This window comes from Arachis ipaensis, chromosome B3 (assembly GCF_059453495.1).
Source record: "Arachis ipaensis isolate K30076 ecotype BB chromosome B3, ASM5945349v1, whole genome shotgun sequence".
NCBI lineage: Eukaryota > Viridiplantae > Streptophyta > Magnoliopsida > Fabales > Fabaceae > Arachis > Arachis ipaensis.
In genome coordinates this window covers 132,030,590-132,055,810 of record NC_142438.1, presented here as the reverse complement: position 1 = coordinate 132,055,810, position 25,221 = coordinate 132,030,590, and the positions used below count along the sequence as shown (strand labels likewise).

The 25,221-nt window shown below is 36.0% G+C and overlaps 2 protein-coding genes and 1 pseudogene across 4 annotated transcripts in view; 1 reads left to right on the top strand and 2 right to left on the bottom strand.

The window, feature by feature from the left end:
• The window catches only part of LOC107631023 (Transducin/WD40 repeat-like superfamily protein), a 28,767-nt gene that overhangs the window by 2,247 nt on the left and 1,299 nt on the right, over positions 1-25,221 (bottom strand). The window contains exon 2 of one of the 2 annotated variants that reach the window (XM_088509036.1): positions 24,730-25,027. In XM_088509036.1, coding sequence (XP_088365162.1) covers positions 24,730-25,027 — 298 coding nt within the window. Of the gene's footprint in view, positions 1-24,491; positions 25,028-25,221 lie in introns of those variants that run through there. The other variant, XM_016334330.3, reaches the window with a different exon arrangement.
• LOC148572481 (uncharacterized) lies at positions 1,302-2,871 on the bottom strand (annotated as a pseudogene).
• LOC107631021 (ABC transporter G family member 9-like) lies at positions 19,614-22,917 on the top strand. 2 transcript variants are annotated; one of them, XM_016334327.3, is made up of 5 exons: positions 19,614-19,737; positions 20,437-20,582; positions 20,879-21,683; positions 21,801-22,120; positions 22,202-22,917. In XM_016334327.3, the coding sequence occupies exons 2-5, from the start codon at positions 20,466-20,468 to the stop codon at positions 22,832-22,834; spliced, it is 1,875 nt and encodes a 624-aa protein (XP_016189813.1). In that variant the 5' UTR covers positions 19,614-19,737; positions 20,437-20,465; the 3' UTR covers positions 22,835-22,917. The 2 variants fall into 2 exon arrangements, with proteins under 2 accessions (XP_016189813.1, XP_016189814.1); XM_016334328.3 differs by having other exon boundaries at positions 19,666-19,737; positions 20,421-20,582.

The following is a 25,221-nucleotide window of genomic DNA, read 5'->3' as shown; positions in this document are numbered from 1 at the left end:
CAACCGGTTCGACCGTGGTTAAACCGAAAAAACCATTTTATAATAAAATAATAAATAAAATATAAATAAACACATAAAAATATAATTATAGTCTAATGTAAACTTTAAAATATCATTCAAATTAAAAGTACTACATAAACCAGAATGTTATAATCTCATTCAAATACAAATTCAAAAGTCAAAAAACAAAACAACCAATCAAACATAATATAGCAACATCAAAATGATCCAAGTTTGTCATCAATCATCAAAATCCTCCATAACTTACTGCAGATTTGCGTCATTGATATCATCACCTTCATTTCCACTACTTGGACCAGAAAAAGCAAGTGGTGCAACATAAAATATACTACTACTACCACCACCACCACCACCTTGATCTAAATCAGCATCAATCTCATCTAACAAAATATAACACATTATCAATAAATCAAATATCAAAGCTATTGTAATTTATTGTCTGATCAATAAACTATAATACTCACCAAGCAAGTCTTCAATATTACTTGAAAGATCAGGCTCTTTTTCAACAACCTCTTCCGTCACCCAAAAATCAACCATATCAATACTTTCAATATCGATTGGATCATATTGCAACTTTTGCTTTCTTTTTTTTTTCTTTCCTTCCTAACAAATTAAATACAATATATGATAAGCCTAGTATATTAACTATACAAAATCTAATGATATGAAATGAAAGGATGAAATATATATTACCTGGATTTAAGACGCAAATTATATGTAACATACACAATATCACTTAGCCTATCATGCTCCAATCTATTCTTTCTTGTTGTATGAATTTGATAAAAAAGACTCCAATTCCTTTCACACCCTGAAGAAGCATATGCTTGGCTAAGAATGCGAATTGCCATGTTTTGTAAACATGGAGCAGAACTACCAAACAACCTCCACTATTCATCTACAAGTTACAATCCCATATCTCAAGTATTAGTTATCAAATTAAGGAAACCAAAACATAAAATAAGTAAATAACTAAAGCTTATTATCAAACAGATATTATTACCAGGTTGAAGTTTTTTTGCAGCTGGAACAGCTTCAGGCCTATCAAAGCTTTCCTTTCGATCTCTATATAAGTGTATTTCTTTCATTGCCTCAACTAAATCTAAATTATTAACCTTGCAATGCAATGTAACAAGATCAAGTAAAGCTCGCATGACATCAGGTGCTTCTCTATAATTTTCAGAAAAAAAAGCAAGCAGGATTCAAGAAAAAAGCTGCTGCGTGAAGTTTTTTTTCAAATGTTTGTCCCATCTTGAGTTGATAATTTCTGTGTAAGGTTAATATGCAGTCCTCCTATGCTTGAACATTTCTTTGATTCCATTTTCTGACCTCAGCATACCTTCATAAACAATTCCCAATGATGGTTTATCATCGGCATCTACCAACCTCAGCAATTTAATCAACGGACTCACAATTTGGCATGCAGTAAAACAATCATTCCAAAATTTATTGTCTAGGATAATTGCACTCACAGTTATACCATTAGCACTCATTCCTAATTTGTGTCTGGTAAAGTGTGTATCAACAACCAATAATTGTAAATCCGATTTGCGTTTAAAGATACTCATCAATGTGATGAAGACAGTAGCAAAACGAGTTGCACCTGGACGAACAATCTCCCTCCAATCAGTTCTTTGTCTTAGCCAGGACAAGAACACTGTATGATTATACACAAACACGGTAATCTTCGAAGCACGTCTTGCAAGGTTAGAAATATGTGGCATGCTGCTTATATCTTTTAGAATAAGATTCAAGCAATAAGCAACACAAGGTGACCAGTGAATATTTTCAAATTTCTTATTAATAAGCCTACCAGCAGCAACATAATCCGCGGCATTATCTGTCACTACATGAACAATATTATCAGGTCCAATCCATTCAATTACCTCTGAAAATAAGTCACACAAGCTTGAAGCATTTTTAACCATACTTGAGGCATCTACAGATTTCACAAAGCACAACCCTTTCGAACAATAAACCAAAAAATTAATCAACGTTCTTTGCCTTTGATCTGTCTAACCATCAGCCATGAGAGTACATCCAGTTTCCTTCCAAGCAGACCTATAGCTATCAACAACCATTTGACACTCCCTTTTGAGATCGGCTAATAAGTTAACCCTCAATGTATCATAAGAAGGACCTTTATAACCAGGCCCAATGCCAGCAACACTATCCAACATATCTTGAAAAAAGGGTGACATAACCACATTGAATGAAATCCTACAATCCAAAAGCCATCTAGCCACTCGCTTATCAACTTCATGAAGCACCTCTTTGTTTTGAAACACACTTTTCAGACTTGGTTGACTTCCCGGAGTTGTTCTTGGTGCATACATAGGAGGAATAATGATTTTTGCTTTCTATTTTGGATCGCCTCCAATAACCTCCTTAGTTGGTAACTGACTCGGAGTTTGTTGTTCTTCTTGCGCTATTGCTTCATCAATTGCATCCTCACACTCATTAGTACCCTCTTCGTTGAAACTTACTTTCCTTTTACTAGTTTTACTTTTCTGAATCTCTTTCAATAAACCTTCCATTTATTTTTCTACATCATACGGGACCTTAGAACACTTCTTAATGTCTCCACCTATCTTCGCCAAATACTTTTTCATTCTATTAATTCCGCCGCCCCCAAAAGTACTCAGACAAAATAAGCATTGGTAATGCGGTTTTTCATTTATATTTTGTAAAGCAACGTATCTCCAAGTAGGATCAGTTTTCCCCCCGAACACTAGAAGTTTGTGACTGACTTTCGTTAGTCGCAGGAGGAAGAGAACGTTCATTCGAAGCAGAATTATTTTCAGCACTATTATTCCTAGGTAGTTCTTGGTTGATACTTTCATCCATACCTAAACACTACCAGCAATCTAACCCAATAATCTCAACTCTCAAGTTCACAAAAAACAACATCCAAAATTATTCAAAATTATTCACAATTATTCAACAAACAACAAAATCCAGTTCAGTAAACAAAGCAAAATCAAAGAGCTACTCAATCAAAGAGTTCACAGTTTAACAGTTCATCATGTCACAAAATCCAGTTCAGTTTAGCAGGATCAGTTCAGAGTTCACAGTTTCAGAGTTCATCATGTCACAAAATCAAAGAGCTACTCAATCAAACTCATCAGGAGACAGAGACATGCAACAGTTATTCAATGATTCAATCAAACAATCATAAGTTCATAACTAAAAAAAAATTACCTGGAACTCTGGAAGCTCGAAGGCACCTTCAAGGCTTCAACAGAACTTGCAATAGGGAGAGTGAGAGACAGCGACGCCAAGTGAACCAAGTAGTGGTGGAGCACCTTCGAAGGGACGACGGCTGCTGCGCGATAGAGGTGGTTGTTCCAACGAACGACGGATGCTGGGCGACGGAGGTGACTGGTCGAAGGAGGTGATTGCGCGACGGAGGTGACTGCTCGACAACAAACCCGTGTGGCCGTGTGAGACTGTGAGACTGTGATGGCGTTCTCTGATTCTGAAGCTCGATGAGAATTGTGAAGGCAATTAGGGATCAGAACATTGATTTAGGGTTTCAGAGACGGAAACGGAAGCGTTTTGCTGCCCAGCCAAAAAACCGACCGGATCACTGTTCGGTTCGACCGACCGGTTACCGGCCAGTTCACCGATTTTGCTGATTGCCCGAATCATTTTGGTGTCCGATTGACGGTTCGATCGGTTCGACCGGTCGGTCCGAACTGATTTTCAGAACATTGGATAATATTGATGTCATTCTAAACGTTTTGGGATAAAAATAAGACGATTAAAATGTTAGAGGCCAAAATAGAATTCACCCCAAACATTGGGGACTAAAACAGGACAAACAGCAAGTAGAGACATTGAAAGAGAATAATCTTTTATGACCCTCCTTGCATCTCTGTGTTGAGCATTATAGAAGGCGATAAATTTAAAAATCTATGAAAATGAGAAACTAATGATAGTAATTGTGGAAACAGTAAAAAAGATCCAACAATAAATAACTCAAGTTATATAGTATCGTTTTTTGTGAATTTTACCAATCTTTTTTATTAATTTTTCTTTTGTTAGTATTTAATGTTTATCAAAATGAAAAATTCCTCTCTTTTTTTTGTCTTTATCCTCGTAATGAACAATATACTTTTTTTTACAAAGCAATACAATTATATATTAAAAATAAATAAATAAACAATCAAAATCAAAAGGAAAAAAGAAAGAGACATAATAAATTTGTGTTTAAAATAACACTTATAATCATAACTTTATCCAATGTTTTTTTATAACTTTATCCAAATTAAAAGTATGGCTAGCTAAGGCCTAAAACTATTTTAAACTATTTCTCACTTTAAAATTTTGATATATTTTAATTAAATTTTAATATTAAAATTTAATTAAAATATATCTCATGTGTAACACTTTTTATGAGTTTTATCCACGTATTACACTTCGGAAAGTTTAACCAGTAAATCAACACAGAAATTATATAGATTAAAGTATGCAGCACTTAAATGTATAAGTATTAGCATTACATAAAAAGTCAACAGAAAGCAAATAATAGTAGTAGATAGTAATTCAAAAAGTGCTCACCAAAAAAAATAAAAAAGCGATTGTTGATGTGATCCGCGCGAAAGGACGCGGTACGTTGTTTAATTAACAATTATTTTTCTTTAGTTTTTCCTACAAATTTTATTTTCTATATTCTATATTTCTATATTTTTCTTTGTTCCTTTTGAATAATCAATGACGAAGTGTTATGAAACAATTCATCCAAAAAACTTATACTAATATATAGGATAATACTTTCTCTTTAAACTCTTATATTATTTTTATTTTATTTTTGGGCTCACTAAATATTAATTTTTTTTATCTAAAATTTTGATATATATAATATTATTAAATTATTTATCTCAAAAATTTAAACTAATAAAAAAATAATATAAATTATTATATTTTTAATAAGAAATAATTAATGTTGCTTGTGAAGTCCTATTTATTATTTGAATCGTATACTTTTATTGATACGATATATTATATATATATCTAACATTTTGTATATATGTTCGAATATAAAAAAAATTAGTATGAAGTTAAATTGAATTTATTATTTTTAATTTATTTATCACAATCAATTTAGATAGATATAGAATTGTTTTTAGTTTTTACAAATGTTATGCTATATATAATATTTATATTGAAGTGTATGCCATGGGGACAAACCATTTCTAAATTTCTGATGTGCCATAATTTTATAGTAAGAGTTAATTATATTATATTATTGTGTGGTAGTTAATTGGTTCCCAACCCACTTCTATATATATATACACTCTTTATTTTTAGTTTTTTACTGTTATTGATGCACTTTTTCAACAGTAAAACTCTTGTCATCATTATGTTAGATTCGCGTCAACATAGCTTGTACAATTAATAACACGTTGCTTGAATTATTAGATAATTTCGGTTTGTGGATTATTCCATATCAGGATCAATCTTTTAGCAATAATACTAGTGCCTTTTGAATCTCATTAGAATTGGAACGGACAATGTGGGTCTTTCACTCTTTCTTGTCTATGACACGTGAATAACGCCCAACAGGTATACTTGTATGAATTAATAACATATTTTGTGGCACTAGTGTTACTTCTTTATTATATGGTGTTTGTTAGGTACGATAATAAATTTATACGTATCGATATGTCTAAAATATAGACAAATAATAATAAGTTACGTGAAATTTATTTTTTATATTAGCATTTAATTTTTTTTAATATATATTATATCATCACTTTTACTAATACATTTCTTTAATTAAATAAAAATAAAAATATATTTTTTATTTAATTTTATAAAAAATCTTAAACATCTTTATTTTATTTGATTAAACAAAAATATCCTTTTAAATTAATCAAATTTTAGAATTTAATTAATTCTAATTTTATAGTTTCTATTATTTTAAACAACAAAACAAAAACATATAAAAAAATCAAAAATCAATCGTTCTTTATCTTTTTCAATTCCCAAAAAACAATAACGATTGATTTTTTATTTTTTTTTATATATTTTACTTTGCTTCAAAGGAACACGAATTATTAGGAAAATTGGAGAAAATAAAGAATGATTGATTTTTATTTTTTTATATGTTTTTGTTTTGTTGTTTAAATTAATTGAAATTATAAAATTAGGATTAATTGAATTCTAAAATTTGATTAATTTAAAAGGATATTTTTGTCTAATCAAATAAAGTAAGAATGTTTAAGACTTTTTATAAAATTAAATAAAAATTATATTTTTATTTTTATTTAATTAAAGGGGATGTATTAATAAAAGTAGTGATATAATATATATTTAAAAAAAATTAAATACTGATATGAAAAATAAATTCCACGTAATTTGTTACTATTTATCCACATTTTAAACGTATCGATACGTATGAATTTATCATTCTACCATAATAAATACCTTATTATATTAGAGGATTTACATTTGTCCCGTTCTTCACCAGTAAAGAAAATGTGTCTTGAGTTTTCTTCCTTTTTTTTGGTCAATCCACATTCCCATCCCGACCTTTCAATCTTTCTTTCATGTGATTCCCGTATTCTTGCATTGTTATATTGGGTTAAAACTTACGGTGCAATTATTTTAATATGAAATTAATAATTGAGAATTATTAAATAATAATTTAATTAAATGTATTTAATTATCTAATGACTCAATTATTAATTTTATATAAAGTTAATTAATTAAATTTTTTCTGTTATATTATTCATTATAATGAGAATACAAATTTAAAAAGAGTATACCAAATAAAATGATCTCCAAATCTCTTTTTACTCATTAGTTTAGTTTGTGCTTCAAAATAAAGAATTAGTCTAATAAGGATGTGAAGACTAAATCAACAGGGGTTTCCAACATAAAAGTAGGAGATGACGGCACATTTAAAAATTATGTTTACCTTTTTTTGTTGTGACTCTCTTAAGTATTAAAGTTCCATGACCATAGAAGGTAGGTTATTAGTTATTACAGGAACAACTACTTCGAACTTTCTAACTATAAACGTCATGCCCAAATTAAACTGTTAAGTCCTTGTTATTATTATGTATGTTCAAATATTCTTGTTTATATATAATATTTAGTTATTCTTTCTAGTTGGGCTCAAGGTAATTGAATAATAGACTAAATAAACGATATGATAACGCTCAAATTAAAAAAAAAAATTCTGAAAATAATTTTTTAACTACTTTAGAATAAAAATAAATTAATACTCTGTATATAATAAATTTAGGAGAGTATTGAAACGGATTATTATGCGTTGATTTTCTTTGAAATAAACATTTTTTTTTGTCAGATACACATTGTATTATTAATTTATTATATAATAGTATCCAGTGGCAAAACTTAAAAGATATTTTTGGAGAGATAAAAAATCTTAATAAAAAATATTATATAATAGTGTTTATATTAAAATAAAATTATTTTATTTTTAAATTTGTTATTAATACGTAGGATTACATATAGTTAAGGTTAACTAAGAAAGTAAATCTGATTTTAGTTAATAAAAAATTTCATTTAAATTAATACACCAAATTGATTTTATCGAAAAGAAATCAGTTTTTACATGAAAAAATTTATTTTTGCACATAAAAACCTATTTTTATTTAAAAACCTTTTTTTTAATCTTAAAACTGATTTTTTTTTAAAAAAAAACTGATTTTTTATTTAATTATATAAAATCGATTCTAACTTATAAATTATTTTTTAACATATTAAAAGATTAATTTCACCTTTGATAATATATATCTCTTAAAAGTTTTAAGATTAATTATTTTTGTTATTATTATTTTTATTACAATCAAATAATATAATGCAATTGTTCATATCCTAACCCAACGATTAAGGCCCAGGGTCCAAAGTAGAAAGGCCCAACCCAAAGGGTTGACCTCACCTTTCACCAGATCAACCACTACGAAGTCGGTACTCGCCTCGACTTGCTCTAAAGAAGTCGGGAACGAGGGTTAGCTGGTAGATAAGCACTCATTTGAATGAGTAACTGCCCCTAGAATCTCTCTAACCACTTCCACGAGTCATATCTTAACTTCCCTAAGATAAAGGAACGGTTAACACCCTAGAAAAGTGGCACCACTCCAACGGTGGTTATTGGATCACCACTATAAATACACTGACACCTTTCAGGTATCTCTAAGTTCCAATACTCTCTAGACCTGCTAACACCTTTGTTGACTTAGGCATCGGAGTGTCTTTGCAGGTACCACCCCCCACTCTTTCGCACGAACAAGCTGGACGGAGGGCACCGAGTTGCGGATCCATTTGGAATCCTCCTCATCCATACGTTTGGGCCAACCAGCACCGTCCAACCCATTAATCTCCGGTTACCCATCGTAACATTGACGCCGTTGCCGGGGACCCGAGAGATCAACTAGTGATGGCGGACAGATCCCCTGAGGAGGGTCATGTGGAAGCAGATTCTGAACAAGAGAATCTGGATACCGGAAATAATGACGCGGACCTAACCCTCCATCAGGAAACCAACGATCAACACAAAGAAGGAACCTCCGGAGTCAAAACCCCGAAGGTGAATTCCTCTGAAGGCCGTGAGTCAGAGAAAGACGGACAGTCCCACGCAACTGAGCTTATGGGATTAGTCCATGTCCACCAAAGTCGTTTGGAACAACTAGAACAGGAACGGGAGCGACAAATGGAGATAGAAAAGCACCTAAGAGAGGAGATGGATCGACGAAAAGAGTTAGAGAAAAAACTCTTAAAGTTAGAATCCTCCCTCAAAGGTCGGAACTCCCGTGACGGTAGAGAAGATTCGCCCCTAGGGGGGAAGATCCTTTTAGTGAGGACATAATGAGGGCAAAAGTTCCGAGAAACTTTAGAAGCCCCGATATGGACCTCTACGACGGAACCACTGATCCAAAGCATCATCTGAGCAACTTTAAAAGTCGGATGTATCTAGCTGACGCTTCTGATGCTACGCGATGCAAAGCTTTTCCGACAACCTTGTCAAAAACAGCGATGAAGTGGTTCGACAGCCTCCCCCTAGGTTGGTTACCAGTTTTGAAGACCTCTCCAGGAAATTCTTGATGAGGTTCTCTATCCAGAAAGACAAAGTAAAATATGCACCAAGCCTTCTGGGAATAAAACAGGAGGTCGGAGAATCCTTACGAGCCTATATGGAAAGGTTCAACAAAGCATGTTTAGAGATTCAAGACCTGCCCATCGAGGCAGTCATAATGGGGTTAGTCAATGGGCTCAGAGAAGGTCCCTTCTCACAGTCCATATCCAAAAGACACCCCATCTCTCTAAGTGATGTGCAGGAAAGAGCTGAAAAGTACATCAACATGGGAAGGTCGGCTTATGGTCACTCCACAAATGACTGTTACGACCTCAAAAATGTGATAGAAAAGCTGGCTAGAGAAGGTCGGCTTGACAGATATCTCATAGAAAGGTCGGACGGCCATGGGAAGAGAAAGCGAGATGATGTGGATAGAAGAGACCCACCACCGCAGACTCCGGAGAGACATATCCATATGATCTCAGGGGGGTTCGCGGGAGGGGGACTCACCAAATCCTCTCGCAAAAGACACCTCAAGAGAGTCTACCAGGTCAGAGGAGAGTCATCCGACCTCCCAACCATTTCATTCACAAAAGAAGATGGGCAAGGAATAATCCCTGGACACGACGATCCAGTGGTAATAACCATGATCCTAGCGAACGCCCATCTCCACAGAACCCTAGTAGACCAAGGAAGCTCAGCGGACATCCTTTTCAAGCCAGCTTTTGAAAAACTAGGGTTGGAGGAGAAAGAACTAAGAGCCTACCCCGACACCTTATACGGACTAGGCGACACGCCAATAAAGCCACTAGGATTTTTGCCCCTCTACACCACCTTTGGAAAAGGGGAAAAATCAAAAACTCTGAGCATAGACTTCATAGTCATCGATGTAGGGTCAGCATATAATGCTTTAATTGGCAGAGCTACCCTTAATCGACTCGGAGCGGTGGTATCCACTCCTCACCTTTGTATGAAATTCCCGACCTTAGCGGGGATAGCAACGGTAAGGGGAGATCAGAAATTGGCAAGGAAATGCTACAATGAAAGCCTAAACCTGAGAGGAAAAGGCAGAGAAGTTCACACAATAGAGCTCAGAGGCACAAGGGCCAAAGAGGAGCTGCGTCCACAACCGGGAGGAAGAACAGAGGAGATACAGGTCGGCGAAGAGGAGGGAAAAAATACTCACATAAGGGCCAACCTAGGGGAAACCCTAAAACAAGGGTTAACTAAGCTCCTAAAAGATAACTCCGATCTCTTCGCCTGGAAAGCCTCCGACATGCCTGGGATAGACCCCGAGCTCATGTCTCATAAGCTCTCGGTTTACCCGGGGTCCCGACCTGTACAACAAAGAAGACGCAAGCTCGGCCCAGAACGAGCCCTAATAGTAGAAGAGCAAGTACAAGCGCTCCTAGAAGCTGGCTTCATCAGAGAAGTCAAGTACCCAACTTGGCTAGCCAATGTAGTGCTAGTCAAAAAACAAAATGGTAAATGGAGAATGTGTGTCGACTATACCGACTTAAATAAGGCTTGTCCCAAGGACCCTTATCTACTACCAAGTATTGACACCCTGGTAGACTCCAGCTCGGGGTATCAATACTTATCATTCATGGACGCCTACTCGGGGTATAACCATATCCCGATGCATGAGCCAGATCAGGAGAAAACATCATTCATCACACCCAGAGCTAATTTTTGCTACGTGGTCATGCCTTTTGGATTAAAGAATGCAGGGGCCACATACCAGAGGCTGATGAATAAGGTGTTTGCCTCTCACCTTGGCAGCTTAATGGAAGTGTACGTCGACGACATGCTGGTAAAGACCAAGAAAGAAGTCAATCTCTTGGCAGACCTCTCACAAGTCTTCGACACCATAAGGCTACGCGGGATGAGACTAAATCCCTCAAAGTGTGCCTTCGCAGTAGAGGCAGGAAAATTCCTAGGGTTTATGCTAACACAAAGAGGGATTGAAGCTAACCCCGACAAGTGTAGAGCTATCCTGGAGATGAAAAGCCCGAACTGTTTAAGAGAGGTCCAGCAGCTGAATGGCCGACTTGCAGCCCTCTCCAGATTCTTGGCAGGATCAGCACTAAAATCCCTTCCACTGTTCTCCTTATTGAGAAAGGGATGTCGATTCGAATGGACTCCGGAATGCGAGGAGGCGTTCCAAGAGTTCAAAAGATTCTTGAGCCAACCTCCTATTCTGACCCGACCTATAGCTGGGGAAGACCTCGTCCTATACTTATCTGTAGCAGACAAGGCCGTCTCGTCGGCCCTGATAAGAGAAGACGAGGTCGGACAGCACCCAGTATATTTCATCAGTAAAGTTCTACAAGGCCCTGAGCTAAGGTACCACAAACTAGAGAAGTTTGTCTACTCCTTAGTAGTAGCCTCACGAAGGCTACGGCCTTACTTTCAAGCTCACACAATACGAGTTCGCACGAACCAACCCATGAAGCAAATCCTCCAAAAGACGGATGTTGCAGGGAGAATGGTTCAATGGGCAATAGAACTCTCCGAGTTCGACTTGAAGTATGAAACTCGGATGGCGATTAAAGCCCAATGCCTCACCGACTTCATCGCAGAATATGCAGGAGACCAAGAGGAGAAACCAACTACATGGGAACTCTATGTAGATGGATCCTCAAACAAAACAGGAAGCGGTGCAGGCATAATACTGGTGGATGAAAGAGGAACCCAGATGGAGGTCTCCCTCAAATTTGAATTCCCAGCTTCAAATAATCAGGCAGAGTACGAAGCCTTGATTTCTGGGTTGAAGTTGGCGGAAGAAGTCGGTGCTACAAAAGTGATGATATACAGCGACTCGCAAGTGGTGACCTCCCAGATAAGTGGAGAGTATCAGGCAAAGGACCCAAATATGAAAAGGTACTTGGAAAAAAATATGGAACACCTTGGGTACTTTGCAGAAACCGAGGTCAAACACATAACTCGGGATCTAAATAGCAGAGCAGACGCCCTATCCAAGTTAGCAAGTACCAAGCCAGGAGGGAATAACAGAAGCCTGATCCAAGAAACTCTCCGGGAACCCTCCGTGGTAAAGGTAGAAGACAAACAAGAGGTCCTTGAGATAGTCGGATTAAACCTCGGTTGGATGAACCCCTTGGTCGAATACATGAAATTCGACATCCTCCCCAAGGAGGAGAAAGAGGCTAAAAAGATCCGAAGGGAAGCACAACATTACACTTTGGTGAGAAATATCCTCTACAGAAGGGGGATATCAAAACCATTATTAAAGTGCGTACCAACCTCAAAAACCACCGAAGTATTGGAAGAAGTCCACAGTGGGATCTGCGAAAATCATCTCGGAGCAAAGTCACTAGCCAGGAAAGTGATCCGAGCTGGATTCTACTGGCCGACCTTGCAAAAAGATGCCACGGAATTTGTGAAAAAGTGCCAACCATGTCAGATGCATGCAAATTTCCACGTGGCTCCCCCGGAGGAACTCATCAGTATCACTTCTCCATGGCCTTTTGCAAAATGGGGAATGAATTTGTTAGGTCCTTTTCCCCAGGCGCCAGGACAAGTCAGATACCTGATCGTAGGAATAGATTATTTCACAAAATGGATAGAAGCAGAGCCATTGGCCACCATCACCGCACAAAGAAGTCGGAGGTTCCTCTACAAAAATATCATCACAAGGTATGGGATACCCTATTCCATTACTACAGATAATGGAACCCAGTTCACTGACTCTACCTTTAGAAGCCTAGTAGCCAGTATGAAAATTAAGCACCAGTTCACCTCGGTGGAACACCCGCAAGCCAATGGGCAAGCCGAGGCAGCCAACAAAGTCATACTGGCAGGGCTAAAGTAAAGATTACAAGATGCAAAAGGAGCCTGGGCCGAAGAGCTCCCACAAGTGCTATGGGCCTACAGGACGACCCCCCAATCCGCCACTGGAGAAACACCCTTCCGACTAGTTTATGGGGTAGAAGCCATGATCCCAATAGAAGTCAACGAGCAAAGCCCAAGAGTGATTCTCCATGACGAGATCGGAAATATACAGGGGCACAAAGAGGAGCTCGACTTGCTCCCCGAAGTCCGAGAAGAAGCCCAGATAAGAGAAGCATCGCTGAAGCAAAGGATGGCTGCAAGATACAACAAAAAAGTCGTCCGAAGAACATTTACCCTAAGCGACTTGGTCTTGATCAGAAATGACATTGGAGTCAACAAAACAGGAGAAGGAAAGCTCGCTGCAAATTGGAAGGGACCATACAAAATCAATGAGATCTTAGGAAAAGGCTATTATAAAGTGACCAACCTGGACGGCACCGAGTTACCAAGGTCGTGGCATGCTTGTAATATGAAAAGGTACTATAGCTAAAAGCGAACTCTACTCTCTGATGTACTCTTTTCCCAACTTCATGATTTTTTCCCAAAACCAAAGGGTTTTTTCTGGAGAAGGGTTTTTAACGAGGCATCATAGTAGGGGCTAAGGGGAATAGACTGTCAAAAACCCTTAGTAGCAATGAAGTACCTCCCCAATTAATAAAGATCTTTTCATCTTACAAATATCTCTTATAAATTCCTTTTTTTGTTGCTTTCTCTTCCTTTCAACGAAACGCACCAACTTAAGCTCGACAAAACGTGAAAATCCCATGAACCGACCTAGATGGTCGTCAGGATAAAACGACGAGGTACAAGTCGGTGTAAAGAGGTTATAGAAATTGATCATAATAAACTCGAAAACATCCCGACTCATAAGTCAGAACGGGAAACCGAGTAACACAAAAATGTATCACGAAAGTAGCCTAAGTCAGAAAAGCTCAATAAAACAAAATTGAGTATTAGGAATAACAAAAAAGAGATAGGAAAAAACCAAAGAAAAGGTTAAAAGGCTGCCCTAAAGATCCTTAAAACGAAAAGGTTCAGAAAGGCAGACAAGCCAAAGAAAAGGCTCTTTCAGAAAAAATCAAGGGGAATTCGAAAAAATCGCAAATCAGAAAAGCATGCACGCATAAGGTAACTTAAACCCTTATCCAAAAAAGGGGGTACTTATTTTTTAGCATTAAAACCCCTATTAAAAAGGGTATTATAAAGTGTTTTGTTTACGGCCTTAAAAGGCCAAAAAATTGTTCAAACACTAACAAAAATAAATAAAGAGTTTAAAAAAGGGGGACCCACAGGCCGGGCCCCCAAAATAGCCAACAAATTACTTTTTAGGAAGAAGAGTAGACGGATCACCACCACCAGAGTCAGGAAGAACGCCGTCAGAACCAGGAAGAGAGGCATCCATAGGAGAGGAAGTCGGAGGAACAGTAGAAGAGCTCGGAGCGTCCTTAGGACGAGGAGGGGACTCTATGATCCTCTGCCCCCGAGTCTTCAATTCTGACTCGGAAACAATCACAGGGGTAGGAGGATCCACAATGGCACCGTCGATGACGACTTTGTCGGGATCTAAAGGAAAAAGGTCCAAGTCAGGAGCAATGACTCCGACCTGCTCCTTAAAGACCCTCCAAGCCTCCTCGGCGCCATCAGCGATAGAGTCCTCCAACTCGGCATAGGCCTTCCGAGAATTCAGCAGATCATTCTTCACAGCCACAAGATCTTCAAATAACTTTTGATAGCTGCCCTGCGCTGTTTTCCTCAAGTCCACCTCCATGTTGCATTGGGCTTGCAACTTCCTCCCCTTCTCCCGGAGGTTATCTCTCTCCTCCTTCAGCTTGGGGACTTCCTCCTTCAACTCCCTCTCATGCTCTTAATATATACGAAGCCTTCCTTCCAGCTCCTCGACCCTTGAGGTCATCCCTAAAGATCTGAGAGGAGCCTTCTCAAAAATATCCAAGAGTTTGCCACAAACCCCCGCCGCCTTGAGACTCTCTTCAACTAGAGTGGTAAGGTGGTGGCGAACAGACACATCATCCATGCTTATACGAGCTTGGGGTAGATGTTCTTTCGGACGAATGCAAGAGCATCCGCCTTCACCTCACCAGAAGAGCCAGACTCTACGGTCTTGCGCTTCTTATTCTCTGGCTCAGGAGAAGGACGGGCAGAGGGGGGCGGCTGAGAGAAAGTTGAAGAAGAAATCACAATGGGCTGAGAGGGAGTCCCAACGTTCCGAGGAGGAGGAGGAGGAGAGATAACCGCCCTGGCGCCACCAGTCCTGGCGCGAGACCTTGCTTTAGCCTCCTGGACCCTTTGGTAAGACTCCTGAGCGTTTGCCTTTGCCATCTCTGAAAAGACAATAACAGATAGATCAGACAAGTCGGAAAGGTCAGTCAGACAAGTCGGACATCTAACAAACAAATAAAAGCTACCTAGCTGTGCCTGGACAAAGGTCGAAGACCCCTGGAGAAACTTTTTTGTGTCCAAATATGGGGCCCTCCCCCACACTTCTCGGAGGAACCCCACAATGGCTGCTTCTACCTCATCCAGGTCATCCAGACCATATTTCTCGCAGGGGGAGGCCTCCAGCCAGTATAAAGGAAATCGGGGAGAAGAATTATCATCCAGAAAAAAGGGATGGTGACCCTCTACGGCTTGAACTTTGAAGAAATAATTTTTAAAGTCATGGAAGGATTCGTCAAAAAGGGTAAAAACTCTCCGACCCTGTATGGCTCGGAAAGACACCCATTGTTGCTTATTGTTTAGCCCACTGAAAGGTTTGGTCATATGGAAGAGATAGAAAAAAATCTTCAAAGAAGTCGGGAACTCCAAAACTTGGCTAATAAATTGATAAATTTTCAAAAAACCCCAAGAGTTGGGGTGAAGTTGGGTAGGGACAACTCGGCAGTGATGCAAAACAGATATCTCAAAGTTTGAAAAAGGAAGAAAAATACCCAAACGGGTGATCATACACTCATACATAAAGAAAAAATGAGGGGCCGCCTCATTGACCCTCCCAAAGCAAACCCGGTCTTCAGGACCCGGGACTACCAATTCATACTTCGGCTCGTCATCCTCAGAAGTACAAATTCTGTGGTGAGTGCGAAGGTTGGTGATAAACTCAGTATCGACCGAGGGTTCCTCCCCTAGGACTGTGACATCAACCCATTGAGAAAGGATATCTACGGAAGCCATTTCTTTTTCTTAAAAAGGTAGCAAAAAACCTACAAGGAAAAAAGAAAAGGAAAATAAAAAACACGGTCTCTAAAGGAAGAAATACGGAACTGAAGTCTACAAACCAACCTATCTACAAAATGAAGGCATGCAAATAGAAAAGCATGTTACAAAAAGAACTAACCTTTATCCGAAAATGAGGGTTGGAGAAAACGAAAGCCTTCGAAAATGCAAAAATGCAGCACGAACGAATGAAGGGGAAATTTGAAAAATCGCAGAAACGAAACAATGAAAGAGAGGGAAAGTATTTATAAGTACGTTAGGGGCACAATGGTAAAAACGGGGCAGTCATTAATGAAAATGCACCGTTACCAAGACCATCAATCCCTACGCACATCCCTAACGGACACGACGCTTGATTAGACGTAACTGTCAGAACCAAAAGGTCACAAAAGTCACGTCGGTTTCGAAACATCACGTCGGTCACAACCCCGAGTAGTATACTCGAACCCAAATCTTAAAGAGAAATTGGGCTCGAGTAGGGGCACTGTTCATATCCTGGCCCAACGATTAAGGCCCAGGGTCCAAAGTAGAAAGGCCCAACCCAAAGGGTTGACCTCACCTTTCACCAGATCAGCCACTACGAAGTCGGTACTCGCCTCGACTTGCTCTAAAGAAGTCGGGAACGAGGGTTAGCTGGTAGATAAGCACTCATTTGAATGAGTAACTGCCCCTAGAATCTCTCTAACCACTTCCACGAGTCATATCTTAACTTCCCTAAGATAAAGGGACGGTTAACACCCTAGAAAAGTGGCACCACTCCAACGGTGGTTATTGGATCACCACTATAAATACACTGACACCTTTCAGGTATCTCTAAGTTCCAATACTCTCTAGACCCTCTAACACCTTTGCTGACTTAGGCATCAGAGTGTTTTTGCAGGTACCACCCCCCACTCTTTCGCACAAACAAGCTGGACGGAGGGCACCGAGTTGCGGATCCATTTGGAATCCTCCTCATCCATACGTTTGGGCCAACCAGCATCGTCCAACCCATTAATCTCCGGTTACCCATCGTAACAGCAATAAAATAAAATCTTAAATTTTTAATAAAATAAAATACCAAAATTTATTAATATAAATAGTATTGATACTATAATGACATTTAACTTGTGATGTTAATTTAAAAATAAAATAATATATAAAAATGTATGAAAAGATAAATATAATTCAAGACGGATGAGAGAGAGGAAATGCAAGATAAAAATAAAAAATCTTAAAGAATGGTGAAAGTGGATGTTGAAGACACATAAATAAATTAGAACCGTATTAGTTAAACCAAATGAACTAATTTTTTTTTTTAAATAGAACTACTAATATTTTTACAAAAATTTTATATGGTCTTTATTGTCTAAACAAAACTTCACCGGTGATAGTATCTTAATAATATACTAGTATATTAATTTAAATATGTACACAAATAACAAATATAATATTAGTCAAATAATTAATATTTTATACTTTAATTAAAATGAAAGGTTTTGAATTTAAATTTTAAAAATAATAAAATATAAACAAATGAGTGAAGAAGAAGTCACCAAAAAAATGAGTGAAGAAGTGAACAAGTTTATGGCTCTCGGACTCTCGGTCTCGGTTAATAGCAACAATCATGAGCCTGTATAAATGAAAATTATGGTTATTGCCCAAAAAACTAAGGCATGATCCTAATGATCAGCCCAAACAGTAGGCCCAAACCAACGTCATCGTGGCCCATGAGCGTCCATATGCGAGTGCCTGAAATATATTATCTATACACAAAAAAATTAGTTATTATATAAAAAATATATTAAAAATTTAAAATATAAAATATATATTAAAAATATATAAAATAATGAGAGTAGTATATTACTTAAATAGTCGTCACTGAAAAAAAATAATGATAAGGAGCTAAGTTTTCCTTCACTTAATTTCATCAAATTTTTTAAAAATTATTTTATTTATTTTAAATTTTTAAAAATATTTTTTTTAAATTAAAAAAATTAAAATAATATTGAACAGCTAAAATTAGTTCTCCGTATTTTCTCCCAAAAAATGATAAGAAAATAAAGAACAGGACTGCATGAGTTGTTGAAGGGGGAGCAACAACGATTATATACTATAAGACATGCACGTGTGGTTCTTCGTGTTCCATATATCATTTTAGTTATTTTTGGTAGAGATGCCCATTACGCCTATTCTTCTTCTAAATGGCCAATATCGTTCCCACCATGTATTATTATTTCTTCTTGCTATGCATAATTAGAAGTTTAAATCGTAAGAGCATCTTTGATTCATATATATAGGAATAAAGACATTTACAAGGAGTAAACATGAGAACCAAAACGAAATATCTATTTGCTTATATACTTCTTCAGGGACCAATTAATTAATGCAGTCATTAGTAGGATATGATGAAATAAATTTAGAGGGAGTGAGCACTACATGTCATATCTAAATGACTAAAGTTAATAAATTCTAGTAGAGGGGTAAATGTAGCAACGCTGACGTCACTGATTACGTATTCAGTCCATAAGCCACGAGTATATACGACAAGATCCAAGAAAGTAACAAAGACACCAATGACGATGAATGCTTGAATGGGAGAAAGTAGAAACACATACATAGTAGTAGTGGATAATAATATGGAAAGATTTTCAAGTGTACTCTCGATATATCAGTCATTTTTAAACGTTGATTTTAATTATATATATTATATATATTTTTTATAATTAAGATCAACGGTTAAAAATCACTGACGACACACTTAAAAATTTTCCAATAATATGTATGAAAATTATAATTAAATCATTCTTGGTACCTTATGGCTGCGATGCATATATATATGGCTTGGTTTGACTTTCTGAAGCAATGACAAGTTATTAGCCTTATTGGAAGTTTAAATCGTAGAAGCTTCTTCAATTCATATATTAGGAAATAGGAATTTACAACCAAAAGGATTAATATATCTATCTTCTTGTTATACTACTACTTTAATTTACTGATTTATTATTATTATTATTATTATTATTATTATTATTATTATTATTATTATTATTATTATTATTATGTCATTTAAAAAAATGTTGAAATTAAAAATCATTTTGAATAGAAGGAAAAAAGAGATTGTGGAGGAAGATTTTCAAGTAAGAAAATGACATGAAGTTATTGCATCGATGAGATTCATTCACATGAGAAATGAAAGGAGAAAAAGCTTAATGAATAGAGAGAGTAAAAGGGAAGGTGGCACCATGCAAAGTTCCCACGTAACGGTAGCAATTGGCACAATACACGTAACACAAAAATAGTACTTTTTATACTAAAATCAGTGAATTAATATATATATATATATATATATATATATATATATATATATATATAAAATTTATTTTTAATATATATTTATATTTTAACATGTATTTTATACTGATAATTAATTTTAATGGCTGATAATGGCACGTAACCTCTTTCGTCAACCAACACACATAAAAAGCATTGCAGACATGTCAACAATGCTCATCTCTCGTCATTTTCATCAACAAAAAGCAAATAATTAAGGCAGAGCAAAGGAGGAGCCATATATAAGTGAAGCAAATATAACTAATAACAAGGTAAGCTTTTTCCAATGGTTCCTCTTCCCACATCCACATTGCAATCGATATCATCCATCTATAGTGATTTTCCTTCTTGTTCAATCATATCATTATGAATCCAAACTTTGTTTTTGATAATGCAGAGTGAAAGAGAGACGGTCTCATAACTGGGCCGATTATCTCTCTTTCAGTATTCGTTTCTAAATTTTATTTGGGCCTACTCTTTCTCTCTTAACAATTTTAGATTACAGCTTGAGTTGGGTTGGGTTGAAACAACAATATCAAAAGATGTTTGAAATTGTCAAAAGTCAAGCTGAAATTTAAAACAAAGATTGCTTAATCGCTGTTGCTAATCCTGATTTAAAGTTAAGGAGTCATTTTTAAATGTATGACAATACATATAGCTAGCTAGAATTATGTAAACAAAGTTTTTAAACCATAATGATTAGATTAGAAACAACAAACTTATTTAAAAAGGATCTATAATTGATTATTCTATAAATCGGTGTTATAGGACTAGCACAATTTATTAATTTCGACCAACAATCAGTTAGTTAATAATATTTAAAAATATTAGTTAAAAGAATAATTTTGGACTACTAGACTATAGGTTGCTGACTAAAAATGCCTACCAATATAAATTAAAATTGTTACTCCTTGTGAAACAATGTCACTAATGTATTTCTTTTAATAAATTTTAGTTGCCTCTTGTTGCAGCATTTATTTACGGGTAACATTGCGACGAAATGTCAAATGAAATGGCAAGTGGGACACTAAGCTCTGAATACCAAACATTAATGAAGTCAACAACAGAAGGAAAACGAAACATGTTTATCAAAGCTTATCCACCTGTTACCCTAAAGGCATGCTCTATAAGTAAACTCATAAAATTTTAATTGTTGTTTCATGTGTTAGTGTTGAATCCAGCCGTAGAAAGAAGTGAGCTAGTTCCTTTTATTTATTTGGTAGTCTAGATCACTTTAAGTACATTACTTTTCTTCAATTTTTAGATATTTTAAATGTTAACACAAATGGATAGTGATGAGTATTGGTTTATTATGTGCTAATGCCTAATGGTTAGTAAACTCATGGAACATGGATAATTTATAAGATATGCTAGACATGTTCATATTCTACATTACAATGTTGATTCTTGCAGTTTGAAGATGTTATATATGAAACCAAAACAAGTAAAAGGGATGGCTTGTTTTGCAAGAAAGAGAATAGCTGTAATGAGGATGGTAAACTAATCTTGAAAGGGGTTAGCGGTTCTGTTTTCCCTGGTGAATTATTAGCCATTTTAGGTCCTTCTGGTAGTGGAAAAACAACTCTGATAAATGCATTGGGAGGTAGACTAAAAAATGGAATCACAAAAGGAAGCATAACCTACAATGGCAAGAAGCTCTTGAAATCCATGAAGCGAAACCTTGGATTTGTTCATCAACATGATCTCTTCTATTCTCACCTAACAGTCCATGAGACATTAGTCTTTTCGGCTCTTCTTCGCCTGCCAAACAGCCTCTCCAAACAAGAGAAAATCGCGCACGCTTGCGCGGTTATGGATGAACTTGACCTGAATCATTGTAAGGACACTATAATGGGAGGTCCACTCTTAAGAGGTGTGTCGGGTGGAGAACGGAAAAGGGTCAGCATAGGTCAAGAGTTGTTGACTAATCCTAGTCTTTTGCTTGTTGATGAACCAACTTCAGGGCTTGATTCGACAACTGCTCGGAGAATCGTGCTAATTCTGTGTGATTTGGCTAAATCTGGAAGGACTGTGGTAATGACTATTCATCAACCTTCTAGCAAGCTATTTTACATGTTCCCCAAGATTCTGCTGCTATCAGATGGTAGTACCTTGTACTTTGGGAAAGGAGAACTTGTCATGAATTACTTCTACAGCATTGGTTATGCTCCTTCTGTAGCCATGAATCCTACAGATTTCCTACTTGATCTTGCAAGCGGTAACCATCATGATATCTTTGTTTTTAAGGACTAATTTCAAATTAACTGAAAATTGTCTTTCTGAAAGTTTTAGATAATATGTTTCATTCTTCAAAAATCATGTTACAATTTTGTAGGTATATATGCTGGAAATTTAGAAGATGAAGTTGAAGCTACAAAACAAGTGTTAAAATCAGCATTTGAAAGTAACCTTGCATCTCAAGTAAACATGGAACTCAAAAGCTCCAAGGTACCATTTCATAACACTTCAGGGGATGAAATGCTTGGCCAGTACTGCACAACATGGTGGCAACAATTTACTATATTAATAAACAGAGGTTTCAAAGAAAGGAAGTATGACCAATTTTCAATCCTCATAATCTGTAAAGTTTTGGCAGCATCAACCATTTCAGGCCTTGTTTGGTGGCAGGCCGGAGCTAATCAAACCAAAGACCTGGTACTTAAACGATAAACTCTCTCTGTTTAAATTGACATTTATGTATTTCTCAATTCTCATCATTGTTTCATTGCTACATAGGTGGGACTACTTTTCTACTACACACAAGTTAGTGCATACTTGCCTATGTTAGTGTCAATCTTCACCTTCCCTTGTGATCATGAAATGCTAATGAAGGAAAAATCTTGCTACATGTATAGACTCTCAACTTATGTCATGGCAAACAGTGTTGTTGAACTTCCAGCAGTGCTAGCAATGCCAACCATTTTTGTCACCATTACTTACTGGATGGTGGGGCTAAAACCAAATCCCTTAAATTTCTTCCAAACTCTAGCCATTGTTCTTCTCTATGCTTTGGTGTCACAGGGTATTGGTCTTGCCATTGGTGCAGTTGTGGTGAGTAATCAAAAGTTGGCTTCCAGAGTTGGATCGGTAGTCATGACTTTATATATTCTAATCAATGGCTTCTACGTTCAGCATGTCCCAAGTTTTGTGTCATGGATTAAACACATATCTCATAGCTATTATGGTTATAAGCTATTGTTGGGGTCACAGTTTAAGGATAATGTTACATGCTCAGTTAGAGAACATCAAGTGATTCAGCATGTTGGTCTTGATCATCAAATTTTCTCTGTTTTTGCCTTGGTTGCAATGGTTCTAGTGTACAGGATTATTGCCTATTTTGCTCTCATGATTGTTGTCAAACATAGCTAGCTAGACCCACAGCATGTAGGTTATGTGAACTAATTATAAAATTGTTCTTATTTATTAAATACTAATAAAATTTAAAAGGACAATTTAGATAACAAAATTCACCTTCAATTGTTAGATGTCAAACTACTTTTAGTTGTTACAAATTCTTGGCCTAAGAGATAATCATAGTCACATCAAGAAAGTGATGATAATAACAGTGGCCATTATTGTTGTTCAACATTTGAAAGGAAATCCAGTCCAAACAATTTGTTTCGTACTGCTAAGTTCATGTTGGTTGCGTTCTTAACCATATAAAAATTGATGTGGAAAGTGGTAATAACATAAGAGGTTGCATACTTGCATTGAAGATTATGTGTTACAACTTACAAGGACAATTTGTGTTCCAACAATAATACAAAGCTATATCAAACTATTACTACAATTCTCGGAGACAGTATAGCCTAATTTTTTATTTATCGAATTTGAGCACTTATATAGGTTTAAATATGTGGTCTTTATGAAGTTCAATACTAACAATAATATACTAATGTGCACATTATAAATAACTATAATATTTAATAATAATGTAAACTTTCTCAGAATTAAATCCTCATATTCCATTCCACCATAATCATTATTCTCTCAGAAAAATGCTTGTAAAAAATGAAGAAAAATAAAAATAAAAAGACTAATTGTAGAGCGTTTAATTTCATTTTGCAAAGAACTTTAACAATTTGTTAATATCTTGTGCCTTAATTGATTATTATGAATAATTGATCATGAGTTGCATGATGAAGAAGAGGACAAATGGCAAAGATGGGTGTGGCACATGCCCAATGATGGGTTCACGTCATCATGTTTGGAATTTATATGTATATTGTTATATGAAGTGCACTGCATAGGTGAAAGTATCTTGCTTAGAAGCAATTAATTGGACTTTATGTATATGTTTGCATGCAAAAATGTGTATGTTGAGTCTTTATTCTTAATGCCCACGTTTCTAATTTTTCTTATTCAATGTGGCAACCTAATCTATGTACAAAATACATGAAATTAAAGGAGGTGAAAATCATATGGGAAATCTTTAATTATTAAGTCTAAACTAAACTGTAAAATGCACCTAAAATATATGAATAGGTTTTTAGGAGTTGAAAAAAAAAAAGGGTATAATTGTTGTATTTGCCTTTTAATTTTAATAGTATATCGCACATTCGAAGGGTAAATTATTTCACAAATTTTTTGTAAGTGAATATCGAAAGATGTTTAATAGTATTATATATTAAATGTCGAAATATCATTTGACATTATATGTCAGTTAGGTCTGTATTTTTTCTTTTTTTTGCATGTGCAGTATACGTGTGGCATTTGCTTATACATATATAATAGTATTTTTGGTGAATATATGAAATCAGAGATTGTTTATGACTTATGAGGCTATAATATATTAAAAGAATGTTACATGTATTATCTTTTAATATATTTTATTTATATATTTTTTACTTTTAGTATTATAAGTAAATGATAAAAAGTGAACAAAAATAAGAATTTATCTTTTATATCATAAAAATATTAAAAAATTGTTATAAACATCATTCCTCGTTAAAAAAACGGAGGAGAAGGACCTAGAAGTTATTGTTCTCTATATAGTTACTGTATTTATATTCCAATGCAGCTCAACTAGGAACTTCAGCAAACTTGGTATAACTGATACCCTTGACAAAGGGTCCAATACAAAAATTTAGCTTACTACATGGGAGAATCTTAAGTATCACATTAAATTTATTCGTAATTAACTTTAGCTTATGCGCAGGGACTGCTTGTATAAAATGGATCCACAGGAAATAGCAGCCATCCTGTTGCAGTATTCCGTCTAAACATAAAATCCAACAATTCAGTATTAAGAAATTAAGACTCACATTTTAGAGATGATCCAGCAAGGCATGTCAACCTAGATTGTGTCTTACACTCAGCTACTGGATTCAACTTCTCTGTTGCAGCCATTCGAACATCCCAGACACGTATAACCCCATCAGATGATGCAGATGCAACTAGGTACGGATCATCACTCCCTGAAGCAGCATCACTATCTGTGAGCACAACAATTCCTTTTACACGGGCATTATGTGCTCCTTCAATGCAATAAGCCACCTTCCCGCTGTTTATGTCCCATGCTGTGATATTTCGGTCCTCACCACCTGTGTATAAAAGTCCATTCTACAACATAGAATAAACTCTAGGTGTCAAAAAGGAGTAGAACAAACATTGAAAAGGGAAAGAAAGCAACCTCTAGGCAGTGTCATTAGGGAATAATGGTAATTGTAAACCACAAATTATGTTGCTCTCTTAGTTGTATCAGAAAACAATCCAACCCCCAAACTCATCCCTCAATATGAAATTATGAATATATT